A 26,252-nucleotide genomic window follows, 5' to 3' on the forward strand; every position below is an offset into this window, starting at 1 on the left:
GCTAATGCATGGATTTTTTATGGGGGACAATGAGCTTCTGCCGCAAAAACATTTGACTTCGTCACGTCGGATCTTAATATCAGTCATTTTGCGCTTCATGCACGCACCCTCATGATGGAAAACACACGGAGAAATACATATGATGCAGCTTTCAAGTTAAAGGCGATCGACCTGGCTGTCAAAGAAGCTAACAGAGCTGCTGCACGTTAAGATGACACTGACAGCGACAACAGAGACTGAGGAAGTGAGTAATGAAGTCATTCTGAGGCAGTGAATGGATGGACTTTTTCTTGTGAAATGTATTACGGTAATCTTTTTCATCAGCCGTGTTACAGACACCGTCGGCTAGGCTTCGTATTGTAACGGTTCATGTTGTAAAGTCAGTAGTTGATAATGTGTTCATAATTCCGATTATGTGGAGAGTCAGTGAATGCACCAGCGAGAACGTGTTGAGTGGCTGTATGAGGGAACGCTGGGGGAGAGAGTTGGATTGTTACGGCAAGTTATGTGTTGCTCTCTGCTGTAAACGGCGTGGTCACGGCCGACAGTGATCGGGTTATTAAGTTATTATTTGAACGCTCTCGTCGTCCTTTAACGTCCGTATGGACGCTACAGTATTTGCGGATGTTACCGGTAGCCTACGTCTGTGTAAATAGCTCTTGTTATAGCGTGGACACCTGCGGCTTATAATCAAGTGCGGCTTATATATGTACAAATACATTTATTTACTTATTTTTAGCCGCTGCGGCTTATATCCAGGTGCGCTCAATAGTACGGAATTTACGGTAACTTCAACAAGTTACAGTTTCTGAAATTAACGATTTTTTATACAGTCAGATGAAGAACAAACATGAAATACTGTATATATGCTTGCTTTATTTAATTTTCAAACAAAGATCAAATTGCTGTAAACTGAAATACTGAAACATTTTTAAATATTTCAGTCATAAAAAAAACATGTAGAAAAACATTATATTCAAACTACCAAAAACATCATGGGATTTTCACTTCATTGATCCAACTAATTAAATAAATATATACAAATAACACATACTTACATTTTGTATCTCAACCCTGTGTGTCCACAAGAAGTAGAGTTTGTCAAGCTAAAATGAACTTTCCATTTTAATGATGTCTTCTACTTTTCCATTTGAGTCAGGCCTAATAGACAACACCAGCTCCATTTCATGGCCAGGGGTGGGGATGGGAATTTTATTGATCTTGGCAAAGCTCTGACTGATGTCGGTAAAAGTCTTATTTTTGGTTTCAGGGAGTACAGCATAGAGGTAGATAGATCCCAAGATGCAGACCACCACAAACACAAGGAAGGCGAAGACCTGAAGTTTCTCCTATTCACCAAAAAAAATACAAAGCAGGGAATTAGACAGATCCAATACATGTGACAAGAAACAGAAACTGTATTAATGTAGCAAAAAGGAGGACTTGAGGAGAAAAGTTATCACACGGCACACAATTCAATTTCATTAGTCGAGATTTTCCTATTTAAGGCTGTAAAGCATTTGGTGATTACTGCTCTATCCTTCCACAAAGCCAAATCCTGTTTGTTTTTTTCAGCAGTCCTAAACTCTGGCCAACAGAGAGACGTCAGCCTGGCATCTGTTTTGTCATCTGGTTGTGTGTGTGTGTCATGCTGATGACGGCATAAAATTCCAATTATTTTACTCTCAAATGGCTCCACAGTCTTATGAGGCTATTCATGCATCACTTCAGATTTTGTATAAATCTGTGTATGTGTGTTTGAGAGTTAAGAAAGGTTGAAGTACCCAAAGTATGAATAGTCACCTTGGCCAGTTTGTTATGCCAATAGTGGAGATTATGGAGACAGATTTAAAAATACACACAGACTGATTACCCGGAGGGGGATTTAGGGATGGAGAGAGTTTTCATGTGTGTGTGTTTCGTATTTGAGAGGGAAGGATGGAGAGAGATTTTGCATGGGCAGAGAAAAGTGACCGACCCTCACCAGTGTGTCACTGAGCTATAATTATTTGCTTATGAAGGGGAAAGGACCCAAACACAAAGCTAGAAATGTAGTGTCCACAGAACCATGACCTCATTAAAGAACTACTTAATGCTTTGACTCGAGCCGTTACATCAACCCTGCTGTTTGTCACTGACACTCTGCTGAGTGCATTTTATAATAGCATTAAAACAACAGTGCATGATGCAAAGGGACTGACCCACTTCCAATGCTGCCTCTGTGACGTTATGCTGATCTGTAAATTTAGCAAGTTCCTCAGCAATCGCTGCCTCTCTCTTTAAGCTGACATTTCCTATGACTCAAGATAGAAACAGGACATTTCTGCACTCAAACCATTAGTCATCAATTGAATTTTTCCAACTCTTGTGGACAGAGGAGGATGTAAAACTCTATATTTGATTCAGGGATAAGCCTATGATCGTCTCTGGTGACTCAGCTGGGTTTGGTTTGGTTCAAGCACACACCAACATTTAGGCACAAAATCACTTATAAATAGTTCTAGAAAAACAACAAAATATTTGTGGAAAATATCTTGCTTTTTTTTTATTAGTGGTAACCCAAAGGACGTGCTAAAGTTTTTTCTTTAAGTAAGGGCGATGCTATGATTTGACATGCCAGGACACACGCGGCTATGGCAGTTTGGATGGTCTAGGAAAGGATAGAATGTGATGGGTTACAGTTTAGGACAGCACAAGCTTGTCCTGGAAAAGAAGGGAGAAAGAACTGGACTCCTGGAACCAGCCGCAAGAGAACACTCAATGAAATGCTGAACTTTGCATCTCTGCATCTTATAAGACCAGAGGTTGCTGCTGGGCTTATCTTATTAGTGCAAGACTGGATGGAGTGGACAACATGACACAGTATTGTATAATGTATTAGACAGAAAGGGATGAGAGGACTTCTCTAGACAAAATCTCACATTTCAGATCAGAGCAATGGGAGTCAAGACTGTCTTGAACAGGACAGGACAGGATCAGGACATTAAATGAAAGGAGAATTTAGGATCATACTGTGCAGAATGTGGCAGGATAAGACAGAACATTGTAAAAAGAGCAGATTTTATTAGGACAGGGCTGTCAGGCTGGACAGAACGAAATAGATATATTTAAAAGAATCACACAGGATGAAACGATGCAAGTCTGGAAATCTAACATGATTGGATGGGATTGCACAGGAAGGAACAGTCCCAAACTTGGCAGGACAGTCTAGGATGAAACCTTTACATTTTATAATGCAAGATATGAACAAAGAAAAGGTTAGTGTAGAAACGATAAAAGAGGAAAAGGAGAGGACTGTTCTAAACACAGTCTTGACAAAACAAAGCATTGCCAGACAGAGCAGTCTTGGGTTGGATAGGATGGTGGGTACAGCATGGTGCAAGTTATAAAATTGAGTGATGGGACGAAAGAAAAAAAAGTGTAAATCAGATCAGAATGATACAGAACCATGAAGACAGGCAATCTTTGACAGGAAAGGACGATCATAAGCAGGGCAGGACATGATAGTTTAAAAGAGGGCAAAACCACAAATTTTAGGACAGAACAACTCACTATAACATTGCAAGACTGAAATGTTGAATGGGCAGCCCACAATAGAGCAGTCTATCAGCCAGGTATTGTAGGGTAGGACAGGACAGGAGGAGATCAGGCAGAACAGTACAGTGGTTTCAGGGACAAGTCTGAGCAGGAAAGGACAGGACCAGACAAAATAGGACAGTGCAAAAGAAGAACGTTTTAAGATTAGAAACGACAAGAGGGTATTACAAAGGACAGTTTAGAGGTTAAGAAGACAAGACTGCTTAAACACACACTATGGATGTAAATTCGGTAGACCCTTTGAAAAAGTCCTGGTCCAGTGTCTGCTCGATATAGTGTCACGGTCACTGGTTTCAGGGATAATACTGAGTCATTATTGGTGATGAGGCGTAAACTGTGCTGTGATGGCAGAGATTATTTGCATGTGTGTGGGCTTTTATAGATCGTGTTCAATCTTCCCTTGGGAGGCACAGTCAAAGTTAGAGTCTGCAAAGCATGAACGATGGAGCGGTTCACACATTGTAAATGTCAATACTGGGCTGTTTCAGGATTTTCTGGATTACCACGACAATGCTTTCAAATGCCATGATCATGACAATGGAAACCTTTCACAATAAATTCAAGCTTTGATGATCCTAACTAATTAGCAACACATGCAACCTCACAGTACACTAATGGATAGGATTAACAGACAGCAACAGAATTCGCCTGATTCCATTGTTTACTATTATAGTGTCCCAACTGCCTGCTAGCAAGGCAGTGTGGAATCCTCTGGTGCCCCGTTTTTATTTTCCTCTCTGTCACTTGTTTAGACGGACGTAACACAGGTTGTGAGCTTAATGCATTAAAGGGAGATGACAGTGCAATAGTATTCATGTCCATGATTAAAATGCTGTGATTTGACTAGACGTCAACAACACTGAAGAAAAATGTCATGTTTATTGATAAGTCTCTGTTTTGAGATTTGAGTCAACAGCTCTTAAATACAAAGCACTGCAGTTCAGTTTGTCCACCTTCAAAACAAAAGAATGTTGCGCATGATGATGCCCGATGCAACACAATATAAAACGCTCGCGTGCTGTTAGGACAGGATGTTGATGTGACGTATCTCTAGACTCACAGGTGTTAAAAACCACTAAAGCCTGTTGTTGAATTTCATTTTATACTTCATAGTGTCAGTAAATCATCTGTATGCCAACAGCATTTGAAAGTGACTTGAAAAGGTAATTAAATGCCGATAACACAAAATCAATGATCCTCTAAAATGATCAATACATCTAACAGACGTGCAACATATTTATAGCAATGCGGCAGGAAACATGTAGTTCTTAAACATAAAAGGTCCTGTGAGGAGTTTTCAGCCAGTTGTATAATAAGGCTAAACTTAATACCGATGCCTGTATATGACCTATAAAAGCAAACGAAACCAACTGAGAAAATTATACATTATTATCAAAGGGCTATATGTAACTTTCTCACATCATTAAATCTTGTTTTACCACCCATTAGTTAGAAAACGGTTAACTGATGTTAAATCTTTTTTTGACAAACCCGGGTTTGATTTTCCACGGAAGCTGCAGGAAGTGACGTTTTATGTGCATTCTCAACATTCTCCTAATGCAGCTCCACTTACAGAGAGCCTGACTGGATGGAGAATGAAACTAAGATTGAATCTGCTATTATACAAATAAACTACCAGGCTCTAAAACAACTCAGACTCCTTCACCAAACCAAAAAAGGTTTTATCTGTAGAAGCCCATGGAGCCAAACTAGAATCTGATTGGTGTGCTACGAAAACTAGAGAGGACACAGGAGAGATTTTCATTCAGGAATAAAAACTGACTCAGAGATGGCTTCCCTTCTATTGAAAAGCTAAGATAATTCCTCTAGACCATGTGAATTTCGCAGCCGATGAAGATGCTCGCTCGCTTGTGTGTGTTCAAGCCAACAGCGAGTGCGAGCAACAGCCTGAGGTGTTACTAGAAACGCTGTCTTTTTGAAAGTTACATAGAGCCCCTTGACATATTGTTTAAATAAAGCAGTATAAGGTGTTTTGATTACAAAAACAATACTGGCATGTGAACAGGAACCTATCAGTAAAGAAAAAGAGATACCTCAATAAACACAGGGGTTGCTGAAATCCACACCAAACGTTCCTTACAGGAGTTTGAAATGCTGTGAGCTTTTGTGAGGTGTATGCATTTGACAATTATTTTGATTTGATTTAAGACAAATCCATATTGGGAGTAACAAGGTCTAGCAGCAATAAAATAATTTGAAACAGCTCCAGCACAGTCAGCATCCATCTGAAATGAAATTCTTGACCTTGAAAATAAGCTTGTGATCTGACTACACGGATCAGTTTATTTACTGGTCAAGAGTATTTGATCATATCAAACATTCTCTCTTTGCAGTTGCCAAGTAGGTAAATTGTCTTTTTTTAAGAGCACTTTAAGTATCTTTGTCTACAGGGGCTTAAATAACTGAGATTGAACGGTCATTCTTAGATCTCTTGTAGCCTGATCAAATTGGAAGTTTTACAACAGCAAATAAATGTGGTGAGACTCTTTCATCAATCAATATTGATTAAAAAAAAAAGAACCAACCCCTCTTAAAGTTTGAGGATCATTTCTTAAAAGGCAGGGTAGGTAATGTTCTTCTAGATACCCTTTTTAAGATTTTAGTTAAAATTGTCTTTAAGTCTTTTCCAGATGCCCCCTGGACGTCTCCCCAAGGAGGTGTTCCGGGAATGCCCCCCCGGGAGGAGGCCTCGGGGTCGACCCAGGACACGCTGGAGAGACTATGTCTATCGGCTGGCCTGGGAACGCCTCTGGGTGAGATGGATGAAGTGTCTGGGGCGAGGGAAGTCTGGGCGTCTCTGCTAAGACTGCTGCCCCCACAACCCGGCCTTGAAAATGGATGGGGGAATGGATTTGTGATCCTAAAGTGAGTTTGCTATCTCTGCGGTGCATCACTGTTATTTTCCCTATTTGATGCCTCTATGTATTATCAAGTGGAATGAAGGCTAATAATGGGTATTTTCAGCTCCTGATTATATCACCTTCCTGTCTAACATTTCCAGTGTAATTTTCCTTTAAGTGTTTACTGTTGTCATCTACTCTTTTTCCTGTTTTGGTTTAGCTCTTTTAACTCCTAGGTATAATTCACAACACATAATCGTTGCCATCAGTTCTGTTTAAAGAAAATCATTAGAAGTTTATTTTGTAGTGTTCTTGGTGTTCTTCTTGTAATTCACATTGATTTCTGCCAACAGAACAAAACAAAGAACTCAGTGAAAAATCAAGAAAAGTCCATCCTGGAGAAGAACTGAAAGTTTAAACAAAGCAATCGGTAAGGGGAGCCTCAATGGTCCACAGACAGTCTGTCAGATGAAAACAAACTGATACTACATTATATTCAGCACTGTGTATGACATCAAAATCGGCCTCAACAGTGGTTAAATGAGGGGAGTTATTGGGATGCTGATAAAACACTTGATTGTATTTCCATGATACACTTTGCCATAAAACGAGCTGTATTAAAGCTATGAATATGAAAGAAATGGTTCCTTAAAAAAATGAATTATTTTAGGATTGGATTATTTGTCTTAAAGTGACATTTGGTTTAAATTGACTTTTTATTTTATGAAGACCTGAATAGAGGTGCGATAGCCTTGCGGTTTTGTTGCATGCTCCATGTACAGTGGCCCTTGAGTGCCGGTCACCCCCCACTCTCTCCGCCATACATTTACAATCTCACTTAAGCTGTCATATAATAAAAGGCAAACATAGTCCCAAAATATAACTTTGAAAGAAACACATTTTACAAAGACGTATTCGTGGATTATCTTTTCATACATTTACATTGGGCTTCATTTTGAGCAGTTCAAACTGCTGCTCTTTTAAAAAGACACATTGGGACTTGCTGTTAAACCTGCTGCATACAATGCTAAGAATTCTTTTGAGGGAGTTTAAAGATAATGGGCCATTTGATGCACCAGGAGCAACTCTCGTTATTAGTTTAGGACTGTCAAAGTTTTTCGTTTTACACAGAGGGCAACAGAGGCTAATTTATTTAAGTGGCAAACGAATCTGTGCCAAACTGGTCAGGAGCACTGTGAAAGCAGATTAATATGTCAAGGAAGCAATAAATAATTGAACCCTTATACAAACTGCTTATTAGTCAGCTGGGAATTCAGTCAGTATTCAGATATTTGATGAATTCACAAAGGTGTTTTTATAGTGAATCGCTCTGCACTGGCTGCATTAAACACTCATTCTCGATCCAAAAATCATACACAATATTAATTCTATTCTTTGTCTATATCAAACCAGAAGGTATTCCCTGAGTAGGAGGTCAGAAGGTGTGTCAGCACTTGGATTGGCTCTCCCTGAAATGTTATTAAACACCCTTAAGGCTTCCTTAACAGAGACAGATGAAAGATGGGAAGTTGCCTTGATAGTATGATTGATCACTTGGCACATTACATGGTTGTTTGGAAGTCATTCATTCACATAGAGAAGGAAATTACCTAAAAGAGGAATAAAAACACCAATGTACTCAAACAAATCTGCAAAGTGGTTAAATTTGCAGCTATAGGTACAGCAGCTTATTACTATTCTATAACTTAAAGTTTAAACTTCTGTGAACATGCTCCTGCAGATGCTCAGTGATACCTCAGTATTGGGCTTAATGGACCGAAAGGGATGCGACAGGGTATTGGTGTGTTGGTGAGTGCTGGTTTCAGGTGTCAGTCAGTCGCCAGTGAGTCACTCCTGTGATCAGGATCGCTGGAGGAAAGTGGAGCCAACCAACTAACAGTGCAATATGTGACATGGCTGGCTAAAAATAACCACTTTTATCACTTTCACATTCTTTCAATCCTCACCCCTTGGTCAGCGTTTATGTCTCGCACTATTCTCTCAGCATCTTCAAATTCATTTCTTCACATCTCCTGTGGCATCACCACCTCTTTGCCTTATGCCTCTATTATCTGTCTCATTACATATAGCTCACCTTCCACTTGCCCTTCTACAGACTACTTATTTTGCCATCAATCTTTTTGTGCATTCATCAAATTGAAGGAGCTGTCCATTTTTCTTTTTTAAAATCGTCATAAGACATCTCTCCTCTACTCCTAGCAATTTGTTAATGACACAGGGAGATGGACATTCTTTTGCATGAGTTCTTTTGAATTCAGTGTGAGCTCTTATCGCCACCAAAAGTCTAAACTGTAATCAGACACATTAGCATTGCACACACTATCATGTGAAAAGACACAATAGGAGTTAATACTGTAATCAGTACATGGTCATGACCACCAATCACAAAATTCACAGAGCACCATTCAGAAGTTTTTTTATTTAGATACTTCTGCTTTAGAAACAGCAAAAAAAATTTCCTCCTGATAAAATTGTGGAGCATAGACAAGAAACCTGTAATTAGCATCAGTAAAAGCTCTGTGTTTGATGACATGATCTGTGCTCCTTTTTTATTTTCACCCCCTTTAAAATCAATGACACTGGACTAAATGAAAACAAATCCACTAATCCTGTAAGAATCATAACCTTCACACTTGCCTCATGTCTGTTATAGCATTATTAAGTCTTTGTCGCCTACAGATGACACACTGCTGCAGCTGACTGAGGGGCAAAGGGCGATTTATCTGCAGGGACTGCAGAGGAAATGGGCAGAAAACATGAAAGAGAAGGTCAGCCCAATGTCACTACAATGTCTGGCATGCCGCAAGCAAAGTTTCAGTCTGGTCTCAAACTTTTTCACTGACTTTGTCAAGCTCTTTTTGTAACTTTGTATGAACATGTCCTTTAGTCAGATAAGCCTTGTCTTTGTCTGTATACTTGTTTTTGTCTTTGCCAAAAGTAAATAGTAAACTGCACATATGTTAATTACAAATTGTTGTACTGTTAATTTTTCCTGTTAAAGTCTTTCTCAACTATGAGTAAGTAAGCTTTGCCAGCTCTGACGTTGTCAAAATTAGATTTAAACTAAAATCATGAAAACACGATATGGTAAGAATGTGTGCAGGCCTGATAAAAGACGTCAAGGTCATACCAGAAAAGAGACTTATCAATTAAAACAGTTCAGTGTCTAAGAATTTTTTTTGTATCTTAAATTATAATCAAATTCAACTTATTGTGCAACTTATCATGTAACATTATAGATAGAGTTGTCTGATAGCAGAGGAGGCCATCATCAACACACACACACACACACACACACACACACACACACACACACACACACACACACACACACACACACACGTGTGCACACATCCATGCAGTCCTTTGTTATGCAATAAATTCTATGTCTTGTAGTGCTTTCTTGTTGAAGGTGCAGCCAATAGCAAATTACTGTAGATGCAATTTAAACAGGGTAATATAGAAGTTTCAAATACTTATGTTTGTTATTTATGTTTAACGAACAAAAATAGATTATCCATAGTTTTTTTTAGAACAAAAAGCATTAATATCATGATGTTTTTCTTTTTTAGCTACGTCATATTTAGCTTTAGGAAGAGTTTCCCCAAGATTGGAATTTAAATAAGGAATGTGATACATCATACTTCTGACAAAAGTATGTCATTTTTATACATAGTATGAATATTCCTTCAATCATAAATGTAATGATATGAGGAGATTTCATTACCTTTGTGGAGGGTGTCATGAGTAAAACGGTTGTTATGTCATGGTCTTTTAATAAACAAAAAAATGAAGATACATTGTTAGCTTAATAACTACAACTTAGACTGTGCTTCATACGTAACGTTTACTTCAACTCTTGTTTGACACAAAGTACAAGCAATACCAACACTCACCGCACTCAAGTGCGCCCCCTATTCCCCACTACCAGTATATAACATTGACTTAAACTCCCCTTACAGAGAAAAAGTCCAAAACACTTGAAAGGAACTAAGCATTTCTGTTAGCTAAACTGTTAACAGATGAACACAGCTTTATAGTTGCTGTTTGTTTGTGAAAAAGCTCCTTCTTTGTAGTCCATAGCCTGTAAGTCACCATACACCTTTGCTGAAAGCTTTCAGCAGAATGAGTGCAGAGGTCCCCTTTTTTGTTAAACAGTCTGCAAGCTGCTCCTTCGTAGTGGACCATATGATCTGCTGGACGACCTTGGAGTCAGCTGTGGTAAGCTCTGAGAAAAGTGTGGCTAGGAAAACTGCACTGTCAATGCCATCTGGAAGTGCTAAAGTCTCTCCTGCCACAGTACTGCGGACAACTCTCCTGATTCTCTTTGATTGCCAGCATAAAGGGGAGAATTTTCCCTTCTCTGCCATCAGCATGATGAGGTGTCCGCCTTGAGTGCCTCCATCAGGAAGGTTACCCATTGAGGAATCACTATACACCACCAGTTTAAGTGAGCTGTCTTTTCCAAGGTGCTGAAACCTCAAGGTCACGTCTTGTGATTTCAGTTTCTTGATTGTTTGTTTGCAAAGTGCAAGGTTTGAATAGTGGCATGTTTTATACCAAATACCAGCAGACATTCCAAAGTCTTAATTGGGTGTGTTTGTGTTGTGTCAGAACAACTACCATGCTCGCCCCCTCTAGACTCTACTGCTGTCTGAAGGGGGTCACTATTTGTAGTCGGTACTTCTTGAATTTAATTTTCAGTGTCAAAGTTATCACTTGGCTCAGTTTCAGGTAAGGTGTTATGAGTTTCAAGGCCCAATCTAGGGCTGTCTTCCAGTCACATGCATTGTCCTTTTTTTTACTTTCAGTAAGATTTCAGTGAGTGTCTGATTGTGCCTTTCCAAGAGGCCATTGCTCCATGGGCTCTACGCTGCAGTTTTTTTCACTTCAATGTTTAACTTCTCAGCCATGTCTCTCATCTCCTCACAGATGAATTCATTGCCATTGTCACTGAACAGTCTACATGGAGGGCCATGAACACTTATCCAGCAGTGAATAAAGTGCTTCACAATCTCTCTTGGTTTCTTGGAGGTGACAATGCTCCCTGCACTAAAACATGTAAAATGATCGATAGCGTGCAGAACCACACTCCTGGCTCTAGTTCATGTGTCGTTATAGTTTGAGGCCTGGGCAAACCTTCCACTGGCTTAGGCTGTGGTCTGCTGTGTTTGATGCATGCCTCACAGTTTTTGACAATGTCCTTGAGAATTGTGTTGTAGTCATCATCATTATTACCTGAGCAGGCCAGTAGTTTTTGAAGTCTGACGGCTGAGACATGCCCAAATTGCTTGTGTAGCTTTAATAAAACTTTCCTTTTTTTTTTTTTCCTTTGTCATCATGTTTGACTGGTTGTTTGAACATTGTGGCTTTATCATTTTCAATGTCCAAAACTGTGCTTGCTCTCTTGAGTGAGGCTCAAAAGCAATGGAATATCAACAGGGACAACTTCCGTCTCAATTTTACATATAGTTTGTCCAATCATGGATGGGATTGTCATTTTCTTTGCAGAAGAAACAACTCTACCATGGCCAAACTTAAATGATCGTGCACTCTTTGCGTCCTTAATTTTCTGCAACTGACTCTGTTTTAGTAATGAGGTAATGATCCAGGCATTTTTCTCCACACACAGTTCTGGTGCAGGCTGTGTCAATTACAGCTGATCCTAAAGATTCTACCATGAAGATTTCTGTCTCAGTGTCAATGTTACACTCTTCAACAGCATCTGTCATTATTTTATCCTCTGTCAATTTAGCATGTTCATTTTTATGTGGACAATCTTTTGTGATATGTGCTTTGGCAGACTGCACATCTGGTTCGTCTACCATATCTGTTCAGTGGATTTGTGCCTTGCACAGTTGTTTGTTGACTTTGTTTACCATCTCTCTTGCTGGGAAATCTTGTGTAGTAAGCAGAGTCAGCGTCTACACTCGTTCTTTGTTCACTGGCCAAAGATTCTCTTAAAGCTGACTTTATGTTAACAAATGAGAGTCATGGACATGCTGTAAGCACTAGTTGTTTGTCTTTAACACTAACACAATATGGAATCTGGAAGCTTCATATTGAACTTGATCAGTCTGTTGTATCTACGTTCAAACTCGACAATGTAATCCACCATCGGAATGCTATTTTCACTGCCAGTATATGACATAGACTTAACAACATATCTGGATGATGAAAGCCCAGAGCAAAACCTCTTAACCCCACCAGGTATTTCAAAGAACAGTAAATAACAGTATATGACAAAGTCTTTTACACTCTGAAACTCAGATTGAAATGTCAAATGCTACTAGAATCTCATGAAGGAAAAGTGAAACATCGTCACCAAGGGCTAAGTGTTGTCTATATAAAAAGCAGAGCTGAACTTTGTTGACCTATGTCCTCTCCACAGAACAGAGCAGACACTACGACTTCAAATATGAAACATGGTACTAAATATGGAAAAACATTTCTGTCAGGTAGATGATTCACAATGAAAGCGGGTTTATAGTTCTAAGAGTAACAGCACACAATACATAGCCTACTGTGTGTTTAAAGGCATTCATTTTGCAGGACTTGCCTTACTACTTTAATCAATGCTGAAATGACAAGGTCAGCACTTTAGTGTTTATTTTAAAGGCAGTTAGATGTTTAAATCGATGCTACTCTCCTGCATTAATCATAAACCGGGAGTGTTGCTTGGCCTGGCTAAGCAGCCACAATTCATTTTTGTCAACTTATGGTATCTATGTTTTTCAGGGCATCATGTGTGAGTCTTTGATTTGGGGTTACACATTAGATACTTCTTTGAAGTTTCTTGTGAATACTAGCTGGCATAGCTGAGCATTGAGCAGGTATTAGGTCGGAAATGTCCTTCTGGAGATAGTGGAGACCAAAACCTGAGCAAAAGAAGAGTAGAAGAAGAAGTAATTGAATGTTGAAATATGCAGCTTACGTGAAACTGTAAAAAACAAGCATTTTCTCAGATTTACACATGAAACTGCAACATTCAAATATTCCCCTTAAGCCCTGTGTTAACATGAAGGCTTTAACCCTAGACTGTAAATAATAGTGGGCAAAACCATTGGATAGTGCAGTGGGCTTTGGCGGTCACCATGCTGGAAATTATGATCCTCATTCTCAGTCTGCCTAACAACAAACTAAAGCCTAGTTTATATGTTCGCGTTGTGTTGACGTCGTAGATAGGCCGTTGATGCAGACCCCTACACTGTAGCCTGGCGTACACCTCCAAAAAATCCTAACGCGTTGCATCAACGCAAACCACAAAGACAGTGATAGGTCCGCTCAGAACGTCATTTCCGGTCACAACAGAAATATTAAAGACTGTATACAGTAAAGAATATCGTCAAATCGGCCTGTTGACATGCTTCCTCATCCAGTGGGCTAACAAGTGTGTTAAATTCACCCGTTGTTAGCCTCCATTGGTTTAGTGGTCGGACAGACCACGTCCGCAATCCTCTGAAACCATACAAAGACACAGCCACACCCCCTAGCGGCTTTGCGGTGTATTGCATAGCAATGCGTTCCCTCAACGCAGAACTACAAATGCTCAATGAAGGCGTCGATTCTACGCGGTAGCATAGACCAGGCTTAAGAGCTAGAGTTGAGGTAGTTTTTAAGCCAATTAAGAAAACTTATATCCAACCTGCTCGTCAATCAGCCAAGCACCTAACCATGCATAACTCATATCCTTGATAAAATCAAAACACCACCTGTACAGTGTGTGGGAAGAAAGTAACAAATCAAACCAAAATCTTTTTGTTCCAGGCTGTAAAGATGTTAATTTCTGTGGACTCGAGTCTTACGTCATGAAGACAGTTCTAAGCTCAAACATGACTTTTCAAGTCTGTTTAATGAAGTTCCCTATGAAACCTCTATTGTATCTTGTGACGTCGCTCTGACTAACTCTGTACCCATTAAACACTTAGTTTGTCTGGATAATCCAGCAAAGAGGGAATTAAGGAAAAAGGAGGATGAATGTCTTGTACGGATTTGCAGTGCTTAGTTCCAGTCCTTAGAGCTTCCCGTCTCCTAGATACCAAGCCTGATGGCAGTCCAAGGTTTTGTACAGATTTCCGCAAGGTAAATTAAGTGACTGTACCAAATGCTTATTCATTGCCACTTATTGATACTTACTGCATTGATGAAATTGGCCCTGCCAAAAACATCACTAAGGACATGCTTAAAGAACCCACTGGCAGATTTCTTCTAACACTATGTGCATCTGCTATTTCTTCTTCTGTAACTTCCAACATCTTTAGTCAGTACATTGTCATGTCTTTTGTCACATGCAATGCCCCTGGTTATTTTAAGATAGTATTTGCAAACTGCAAAGCAAACTTGGATAACATTGTTGAGTATTGTGCTGATATGGTCAGCTGCTGCATCCCTAACCTTAACCTGGCTAAATGTGAATTTAGGAAGGGGGCTGTCCTCTAGCCAAGTCAGCAGGTTTGTCGGGGTCAGGTACTGTACATTCGTCAGGTGCAAAGATTACAGCTTTTGCTGCATTTTCTGTCTGACCAGCAGGAGAGTGGTGGGTCACTTCTATGTTATATATTGTTAATTGCTCCTAAAATTGTATTTTATTTAAATACTTATTTTAGCATTGTTTTTTTTTCCTTTCGCACCAATACACCCAGACAAATTCCTCGCAGCTCCTCTGACAGCCTTAACTAGGTCAACAATCCCAATTGTGTGCTATGCACTGTTTTACTGTATTTTTCTTTTCTGTCGTGTTATGTGTTATGCAGCAGCCTGTACGTCCAAGGCAAATTTCTTTCGGGACTAAATAAAGAAATCTTGATCTTGTTTGGTCCTGTAAGTGTCAAAAATCCTTTGATAGCCTTACACTCATGTTTTTTAAACCCCAGATTTTTCTATAACTTAAACAAAAACATGCACCTAAACCTGAAAAAGACGGTCTCTTATCTCTTAAAAATATGTTGATTAGGGGGCGCTGGTGGGGCAGTGGCAGCGCGTCTCATGTAGTGAGGCTATGCTCCTCGCGCAGGCGTCCTGGGTTCGCGTCCGGCCTGTGGCTCCTTTCCCGCATGTCTCTCCCCCTCTCTCCCTCATTTCCGGCTCTATCCACTTTCTTCTCTATCAATAAAGGCAAAAAGCCAAAAATAAATCTTTAAAAAAAAAAAAATTTATATATATATGTTGACTGATTGCACAAACAGTGCAAATGAATGACTGAGTGAGCGGGAGTGTGTGAGTGAGTGAGTGAGAGAGAGAGAGAGAGAGAGAGAGAGAGAGAGAGAGAGAGAGAGAGAGAGAGAGAGACAGAGGAAGAAAGAAAGAAAGAAAGAAAGAAAGAAAGAAAGAAAGAAAGAAAGAAAGAAAGAAAAATACAAACTGAAACTGCACTACAGAGCAACAGAAAGGTTGAGGACATGTCATGTTGAAGAAAGGTGGCATAAAGGAAGAAAAATGGAGAGCCAGTTTTGTAGTATATAATTAATTTAAGCTGAAAATTTCAGATTGAATTGCAGTTCAATAACAAACTATATCCTTGCTTTGCCTTTGGTACCTTCTTTTTATGGAAAATATACAGCTGAGGTATTCCGTCAAGGTTGGCTTAGAAATAAATGGAAAGTCCATTTGATCTCGATGTCATTGATTATCTTCACAGGTTAAAAGCATTCGTTTTCCATTGATGGAGATGGATGAAAAGATTAGACGTGCACAGCTAAAAGAGATCTATAAAAGATTATAAAAGTACAGTCAAAGAGAATTGCAATCAGTCATTCATGTTTACAAGTAATGGTACAAGCTGTTTTCCCCCTCTCTTGATTAAGCTCCTTTTTTTCTGCTCATAATAAGCCTCATTTCCAGCTCATTTCAACTGCAGTCCAGATCATTCCTTTTGGCGGTTTTTCAATAATCACACCCTTGCTTTGCATTTGCACGAATAGAAAAAGGAGTCTAAACCCTTTATAGGCACTGTGTAAAGTGGGTGTATTGCACTTTTAGCTCCTTTTATTGATCTTTATTAAAAAGGATTCTAAATCTCTGGTCCTCTCAGTCTAATCGTTGGTTCTTCTGTTGCCTGGGCTCTTATGATGGTTCATGTGATGTTCTTGTTATGGTTCTTACAATGAATCTTATGATGGTTCATATAATGGGTCTTGTGATAGTTCATATAATGGTTCTTATGATGGTTTATATGATGGTTCTTATGATGGTTCATATGATGGTTCTTATGATGGTTTATATGATGGTTCTTGTGATGGTTCTTGTGATGGTTCATATAACGGTTCTTATGATGGTTCATATAGTGGTTCATATGATGGTTCATATAACGGTTCTTATGATGGTTCATATAGTGGTTCATATGATGGTTCATATAACGGTTCTTATGATGGTTCATATAGTGGTTCATATGATGGTTCATATAATGGTTCTTATGATGGTTCTTGTGATGGTTCATATGATAGTTTTTGTGATTTTTCGTGTGATGGTTCTTGTAATTGTTCAAATAAGGTGTTCAAAAAAGATGAGAAAGCTATAGCTGTATTGTATTTATATCTGATATTTTTCTGTCTTTAACTGCAATGTAACAGTGACTAATGCTGCTCTCTTGTAATGATTTTTCAGTGGCTCTTTATTTAAAATAAGGTTTTTTAAATATTTTTTTATAAAGAAAGGGCATTTATGTTAAAATATAAATACAATGTATTCTTATATTTTTATGATTCTTTATTATCATTCAACACATCATTTTTTTGTTGTTGTGTAAATACAGTGTTAACAGTGACCTTTAATTTGCGAGTACTTTTTTCCATATTGTGTAACAACATTTCCTACCAATCACGTGGGCTTCCCTATATTGGTGACACAGAGGCCTTTAAAAATTCTGCAACATTTTTTGTCATGAACTTCATTATGCTATGTCCTCTGATGACAATGTAAGCTTTACATAGAAAGGTTTCCCTTTCATGAAGTCCAGCCTCATGCCCGTTTCTTGACTTCTTTGTTTTCCATTCTATGAAATTCATTTAAATTAAATAAATATTGTGGTGTTTTCCATGTGACAGCAAGATGATTTGTTTGAATTGCACTTGCATGCATTTGTGTTTATAACAATTTATATAAAACATTAACTCTAAATATAATCAGTATTTATAACAAGTAGCAGAAGTTTTTATATTTATAATGAATTGTTCACCTCTTCGTACATGCTCTGCTTCCTGTTTAATACATAGTAACATGTTTGTCCTTTCACCTAAAACTCCCAATTATTTCTTCACCATTGTGCACTATACTGTATTTATTACAAGCAGCAGCTTTTAAATATTTATTTGTATTGATTTTGCAACTGAATAACACTGTGACAGTGGCATTAAACTGCAAGTTGTGGGAAGAGATGTTGCACATTTTGGCCAAAAAGTACATAATTATTAACAAAAACAAAATCTCTCCTCAGGAATATTTTGTCATTTGGGAGTAATGGTGAGAAATGGTTTTCACTCAATGATTGTGAAACAAATGGGAGCTCTGCATCCAGTTCTATGGATGGCACTTCCTGGGAAAATCCAGCTCCAGTGTGTTTATTTGGCGTGCACTTTCTTTGCAATAAATCCAGACACCTGCAACACTTTAGAAAACTGAAGTCTACCACACAGCTGCAGTGAAACCAGTCACATTAAAGTGAATGTTGGATCTTGATCTTGTTGAGGGGGGGCTAGCAATATTTTAGAACTGTTGGTGGTGATATCAGTGTTCTTAAAGATTTAGATTGTTTTTGAAGATGTTTTTTAAACTTGTCTCGCAATCAAATGTCATATATCCACTTTATGAACAGATACTGCAGGTCACTTTCCACATCTAATTATGGAACGTACAAAGAGCTGTTTATTATGCACCCTACTGCCTCCAAGTAATTTAAAAGGCAAACAATGACACCAGTGATGGCGTGATTGGGCTGCAAATTGCATTCTTCCAGTTAGACTTCCATCCAGATTTGCAACGTTTTTCTTGTCAAAATATTTAAATCTGATTTAACCTTTCCAAGACTTGCAGAAAGAAAACAAATAATAAATCCATTCATCCCCCTTACTTTACTCTCCATGTAGAGCTTGCACACTGGTTTTGTGGGAGAGCACACACATTTTATGTCACTGCACACAGCTTGGCTCCCAAGAGTCACACACAGAGGCAGACCTCATGTCCTGAGCAAAGCCTCTGAACCTGGAAGCTGTCAGCCAGGTTTGGCAGAGATAATGTACTTGCAGTGCCACTGTGGATATGTTTTTTTTATTTTTTAAATAAACCTTGACTGCCCACACTGCTGTATATCTTACCCTCTCAGCCTGATACCCCCCAAAAACCAATGCCAATGGGACACAGTTTGTATTGAAGGCACACAGCAGAATTTAACATCCTCATTCGATGGTTAACCTTCTAGCCTTGGAGTGAGGGGCTAAATCAGGAAGCTGCCGGGCCACCCACAGGCATGATGGGAACAACATAATCCAGTCGGTGCACAAAGTGGAATGCCAGGATATTAATTTTCTACTCTTAACAAACTATTTCTGAATTAAATACCTGCTGGTTTCTGTAGCAGACTGCTGCACAAAAAAAGAGACCTGAACAGATGCAGCTCTGATCAGAGACTCTCGAGGGCTCGTCTGTTATCATATCAATCTGCAGAAATGTGGCAAACCTGATGTCAGTCTGTTAACTTTGGTAAAAAGAAGTAATGAAATCAACTTCATATACATGAAGTGAAAACTAAACAGTACACAGTATGAGATTAGCACAGTTTTAAGGAAAAACATACATTTCATTAGAGTGACAGTGAGGAGGCAGAAAACCTCATCAAGTGCTATTTTGATGTGTGCTTTTTTTTTAAATTTTTTTTTTACCTTATCTGACTTCATCATCTTTGGGAATTTTCAGGTCACTGTGAGTTATAACAGCTCAGAAGTCTGATTTAAGGAGCCTATTTTGTTTGCCATATCCCCAAAAATGCGATCCCTTTCAAATGAATATAAACATTTCAGAGTAGAAGAAGTGTGTGGCATCATTGTTTTCTTATAGTAAGTATTCAGCCTTCAAATTAGTGTTATGTTCCTCCGTCAGGAGATAACAGATAAAGAAAAGGCTTTTTCAACATGTGTTCCCCAAGGTCTATCTGGGGTTCTTTTGGTTTTTCAGTTCCCACATAGTCCTCAATAAGGGTTTGCACCATGTCTTGTGCAGCTATATGTTCTGGACAACATTAGAGTCCCAATTTTTATCACACTTAACAAAGGTTCAGAGGGACCGAAATGTTGGAATTTTCCCATTTAATTGGTCCTGCCAAGCAAGAGTAGTGAGCAGCATTTTTTTCTTTTCAGAGTTAACCTTGGTGTTGAAAACTCTAACTCAGCGATCTTTTCATGAAGTTAAAAATGGTGCTGAAGATGGCATTTCTCCTGGTGTTGCAACTTGTTCAATCGTGCAATCTGTCTTTAAACTGGCCATACAACTTTTGTTCATATTTAACACTATTAATACAACTTGCAATATCCAAACTGATAACCCATTGTAAATACTAGCAACTGTAAACATTGTTTTATGTTCTGTCTTTAACACACTGCCTTTGTTCATAGCTTTTTATTCCAGTTCTACCTGGTACTTCTTGCTTATTGCTTAGTACTTATTTACTGCTTATTTTATCATCTTTATTCCATTTTATTTTTACAATAAATTACTTGTAAAATTCCTACTTCTGTACTGTGTCTTAGAACAATGGTAACAACCAAATTTTCCCCTGGTAAGTATTTCTGATTCAGATTTTGTTGGCCTTGGCCACTCAGTTACAGAGCTGCTTTCGCGCAGTGGTAATGAGACCCGCTTGCATCTGCATCTCAATAAAGCTGGTGATATCCACATGAAGGGGAATATAAATTACATATTTAAGGTCTAATGTGTTTGCTTTACTCCCACAGTTCGTTGTGTAGCCCTAGTAAGACTGAATTTATTTCTTGTCGGAGCCTTTGCCTGTGGTTTTGTTGAGGATATTGGTTTGGCAGCTGGTGTAAACGGAGGGAAGTCCTCTTGTGCAACAGATCCTATTCTACTCAGGGCACAGAAACATTACAGGCCTATTAAAGAGGCTGATATTTCAGAAAATGTCACTCCCAGACTCCAAAGTATTTAATCTCTTAAGGGTTTTTCTGTCTGGGTTGTAAAGTTGGCCAGGGAGTGCAGCCACACGTGAGCTGTCCTTATCTACAATAGACACTGGATCCACAAAGGAATAGAATAGTTTAAACAAAAGCAGACCCCTAATTACTCTGTAGGCTACTTTAAGTGTGTGGCAATATTTGTACGTCATTTTATCCATTTAAAATATTTTAATAGATACAGTTTCCAAGATGTTATGAATAAACGCCACGGCAACTCATCTGTTTAAAAATATATATCTTTCCTTGGTGTTAGCTGTGGAAAGACTTGCATTTGCCCTTTAAAGCCAGTTTAGTCCAAGATAATCATACTGGAGCTCAATCAAATAAATTTCTCATCACTTTTAATTGGTTGTAGATTATTTGAAGGAGCATGTGCATCATTTAAAATGTGTTGATTTTTGTATTCATTTCCGATGTATTTATCCTGTAGTTTCACCTTTTTGGCCTGAGCGAGGAGGTAGCAGGCTCCTCTTCTGATGATTTAACTTGATGAGAGAACAATTTAATCCATTTAATGAAATAAGCAGCTTTATGAAATCAACATCAGAAGTAATTCTTGCTAATTCCCTGGGGTTCCCCGGTTACAGAATGATTAAATGTGGATCATCTCTGCAGTATTATAACGCCTCATTGGCCCCAGCAAAAAACACCAAGACTAATGTCTAAAAGACAGAATTATAGTATGTAGTGGCTTATGCTGTGATTTTGCTGCCTGCCTGCCCTCCTGTGTATCATTGTCTACAATCCCTTCTCTGCATAACAAAACATAAGGACTTGATATTTAAAAGTTTAAATATTCCCTTCTCTAACAGCATAAGGACCACAGGATATATTTTTTTTAGTTCTTGTTGGAACCCTTACTGTTTTTAATTGGTTCGGTACTGCTGTAACTATGAACTCTTTTAGTGCCTAGAACCCTGTTTTGAGGAACCGTTTTAGCTACTGCTTCAGATTAGTCACCTTGCTTGTGCAAATGCAGAGAGAGAAAACTGGCCTATTACAGCTACATACATGGTCAGACAGTGGTTAGGTTTCACATCTCTGAAATGTCACAGATTGAATCATGGTATTGTTAGCAGAAGCTACTTGCAATTGAAATGTAGGATTTTTTTAAGAACACAACGTCACATATTTTACTCCTAATATAACAAATAAGTTTGACTGTGTGAGCACAGCATTGCACTATTGTGTTATAGAACAGTCAAAAACAGGGAATCACAAAACACAACTGTAATCAATATGTTCACATTGTTCCATGAGGCCTATCCCTTCTTGTTAAACACTTCAATGTCTCTATCGAACAGTAATAATTGCAATGAGAACAAAAGTTAATTGTGTTATTTTATGCACTAAGTTTGTACACCTTCAGTAATGATATTGATTTTAATGAGGAAACTAAACAATGTAGCTGATCAAAAATATTTCAGATTCAATCAATACAAAAGGGAAAAGGAGGTATATTATATGAGTATATATGCATTCTATGCACCAGCAAGGTAATATATCTAATTTGAGGGTTCATCTCACTGCTTATCATGCAGCTGTCAATGAAAAACTCTCCCACCACCAATTTATAGAGCATATTTCAGTAAACTGGAGGTTTCAGACACTGCGCATGAATGACTCGCCTGCTCACATTTTTTAGGAGACACACTAAAAAGAAAAGACTTGTGCCCACTGCATTAGTATAAATGTTGTCTAATGCGAATCCCTGTTATAGTTTAAAAAGAACGCAATGTACTCCAGGAGGGTACTTCAGTTAATTCAATGTAAAGGGATAAACACTGAACTTAAAAAGGTAGGAAGAACTGAATGGAAGCTGGAGTGAAGAAAGGAGAAAAATAAAACCAAATACAGAAGGGAAATTACAGGGGGGGGGGGGGGGGGGTGTAAATGGGGGAGATAAAAATAAGAAGAGGCAGTAATGTGGAGCCCCATGCAGCAACAGTCAGGCTTCAAAAGATGAATGTGGACCATGCAGTTTCTATGAAAAGTTGTTCATTTTCTGGCACTAATAGGCTGTTCTTATTCAGTGTTATTATTCTCCATTCCTTAAAAAAAACAAGTATCATCCTCCAAGTGGATTTCTCCTTCGTTATAACAACTGTTTTCCTTTAGCCTAAAATGATCTTCTATGTTCATTGTGTGACACGAACACACATCAAAACAAAGTCATTGTATTGTTGTAAACCCTAATGTGTTTTTTTTAGCTGCATAGTCCTTTTTTAGTGTGATTAAATCAATCACCTCGATTGTATCGTGTTAGTTTTTGATAACACCGCGGACATGTTGGTTTATTTTTGCATACAAACTGTGTCGTACTATGAGGTTATCGTCTAGTATCAGCAAACAATACAAAGGTACTACTGGAGCTGTCCGTATTGATAATCCGACTTCCAACTGGAGGGACGTCATTCCCAGCCTTGTTTTATTGCCAATATCGGCAAATGATGAGCTTTGAACGTCAAACCGTCCAGAGAAATAAAAATTGTGCCAGCAGTCCTTGCTGATATATTTTTTAGATTCATGGTGGAGCAGCCTTGGTGGCTTCGTGGCTGTTCCTCATTGCTCTTTTAATCAAGGTTTTGATAACACTGGTTTATAGGCTGGATTATATATTTATTTAATTTCATGTCTCGGCAGGCAGGTCTGACCTTAAAGCACCCTGCACTGGAACTGAGAGGAGCAGAGCAGCATGAAGCAAGCTGCACTGCATAAGTCAGCAGTTGAATTTTTCCATTATCATCTCAATGTGTTCCAGCAGAGCAAATCTGTTACAACTTGTCTGCATCATCTCATACAGATATTCCTCTTGATAAAAAAAAAGGAACATAACAGTGCACGCTGAGTCAGGGACTCTTTGATCATTAATTTAAAGCCTTATTTGGAAAAGCTTGTAAATTGGAAAAGATCAGTGACCCTACCAGAAGCAAATATACACCTGGTTGCATAAATGTAAGGTAATGCTATGTGAAAGGACTGAAAGTGTCAGAAAACAGGTCTCTTGACTAATGAGCCAAAACAAATCTGTTACAAACTTTAAATACCAGGCGGTCACAGCAGGCGTTAATTACCAGTGACACACTAATAGACACCTAAGGTTAAAGAGACATACACAGCTGGTGCTAGCTTGGTTTCTCTGACAGTCAGCCGATGACTTATCTCAGTGAGCCCTTTGTTTATCTGAAGCATATCTGCTGATGCTGTTGCCCTGAGCTGACTGAACTCTAAAACCTGCCCCCCGAATCTGATACAAAGTGCACACAAACACATTTAAGACATTTTAACTCACTTGAATGAATGGGAAGAGGAGGCCCACAGCGAAGTTGGACAGCCAGTTTACGGTGCCAGCAATCATGAAGGCGGCGGGTCGATAAGACTGTTCAAACAGCTCCCCAGTCAGGACAAAGGGGATGCCACCTGACAGAGCAAAAGGAGAGGACAATTAGTGACAGAAACCACAAAAACAGAACTTCACTTTGAACATCAGTCTGTACTAACAAGCCGTACCAAAAAAAGACTTTTTATTGTTTGAAAAGGAAAGGCGTATGATACCTCAGTTTTTTACTCTCTTACTACTCTCTTATTAGTTTGTTCCCCCATGACCATCATTGGTTGGCACAGACTCTAATACCATATACCATCCCCTCTTACTCCCTGGCCCCAAACCCATAATCCCTTATCAGAAAACTCTCATATTACCATTGTACAGACACTTTGAGGATACAATCAGCAATTTATTGGACCGAATTGAAATCCTGGATATATCCATATAAGGCCGACTCTTAGGAAAACAGACTTCTGGTGACCATATATATATATATATGGTATATGGTATATATATATATATATATATACTCTAGTGTACTCTAGAAATATAAAGATTCATGTTAAAATATCTTATGTAGAAAACTAAACTTGAACTTAAATTGCCACAAGCCTTAAGTGTTAAATCTGAGCTGATAACTTTGGAACAGATACAAAATAATTGATAAAAAAAATATATGATTTGGGAATAAAGTCATTACCTTGTGTTTTAATAAAAGCTAATAATACAATAATGTTATAAACCTTAATGTTTTAAAGGTTTGCTGTTGGTGCAGTTCAGGAGCTCCTCTGGCTGTTCCGCGAGCAGGATGTGCAACCAACATGTCCAAACCTCTGAGAGCAGATGTTGACATTTGGATGCTTTGGTGGGTGATGACATCAAACTAAAGGAGTGGAATTGTTGAAAATAAATAATACATGGCCCACTGAGTTTAAATGTGAAAGGCAGTAATTCAACCTGACAGATCGCTGCAATAGAGAAAACAGGGGTCAATTCAAACATTTAAGCCTTTGTTTAGGAGCAAAACTAATGGGAGAAATGCTGGAGAATTAATCTTGTTCAGTTGATAAAAAACAATAAATAGCTCCATTTTAACTAACTCTAAATAACTCTAAATCTGTAACATTATGGGTTTTTTTTCAGTTTAATAACTGTTTAATTATCTCTTTTTTTCTCAGAATAAGTATGTAAAAATAACAAGCTCATACCTTTTAAACTTTAAATTAATTAGCCAAGGAAAACATTCAGAGTTCAGTAGAAACAATATTTTCATGATTTTCTGAACATTTAAATTTCAGCCAAAAGTGTCTCTGAATCTCAACGAGGTTCACTTTTCGAACCAAGTTAAGCTGCCTTAAATTGACAGAGATTTGAGTTTAGCGAGGACAGTGGACATGAGGTTTTTGATCCATTTATTTAACACACTGACAACAACTTTAGCTTTCAGCTTAGTCTTTGAGTATTTATTTGTTGTGTTGGTTTTTTTTTGTGTGTTTTTACCTCAGTGGGAGGTTTCCACGCTGAAAATGTGCAACACTTTTTAAGATATTGCAAACCCTTAAGGTGTACAACAATTGATAAAACATGAACATCCAAACCCAAATAGGGCAGGTGCAGAGTCAAGCAAAAAAAAAAAAAAAAAAAAACAAAGAGAGACAGCTCACACACTACAGAGCAAGTGAAATCAATGTGTGGAGTATTGGAGCCCTGCGGTGTGCGAGCTGTCTGTCTTCGTTAAAGTAATCTCTAAGTTGGAATCATAAACTTTGCACAAAAGAAAAACAATTTATTGTAATAATAAAGGTTTGTATTCTCTTAAGACCTTTATGCAAAGAATAAATATGATCCCCATAATACATAAGATGAGAATGAGTCACATACCACTAAACCACAAACATGAGCTACTTTTGTAATCTAAATACAATAACACATTTCCTCAGCCCACTCAAACACTGATGCAACTGTTGAAAATGTTTCAAGTTGCTTTAAGATCCTCCTCCTTAGCAGTGACTTGTGAGGAAAGATGGCGGGAGAAGAGGTTCAGGTTGCTGCTGCCTTTGAAAGGGTGACTGAAAGTAGGATTCACGGCCAAGAAACTCTCAACTAATTAAATTGTGAGTTAAGTGTTATCACTATTCATTTTTTTCCCCAGCTTGACATAATGGACCTCTTTCAGCAGCCGCTTTTAAAAAGAAACCCTAGACAAATGTATCTGATGTTCCATTACTGTTTTTTTTTCGTGTCAGCTTTCAGAATAAATGTCAG

General features: G+C 38.4%; 1 protein-coding gene across 1 annotated transcript in view; it reads right to left on the minus strand.

The window, feature by feature from the left end:
• Positions 1 to 856: 856 nt before the first annotated feature.
• slc2a9l2 (solute carrier family 2 member 9, like 2) overlaps positions 857 to 26,252 on the minus strand; it is a 102,452-nt gene continuing 77,056 nt past the window's right edge. The window contains exons 13-14 of the mRNA XM_079341282.1: positions 23,952 to 24,079; positions 857 to 1,349 (exon numbers count right to left, since the gene is read on the minus strand). Of these exons, the coding sequence (XP_079197408.1) occupies positions 1,107 to 1,349; positions 23,952 to 24,079 (371 nt within the window). The 3' untranslated portion in view covers positions 857 to 1,106. The remainder of the gene's footprint in view (positions 1,350 to 23,951; positions 24,080 to 26,252) is intronic.

The sequence above is a fragment of the Symphodus melops genome (genome assembly GCF_947650265.1).
Source record: "Symphodus melops genome assembly, chromosome: 4".
NCBI classification, from domain to species: Eukaryota; Metazoa; Chordata; class Actinopteri; order Labriformes; family Labridae; genus Symphodus; species Symphodus melops.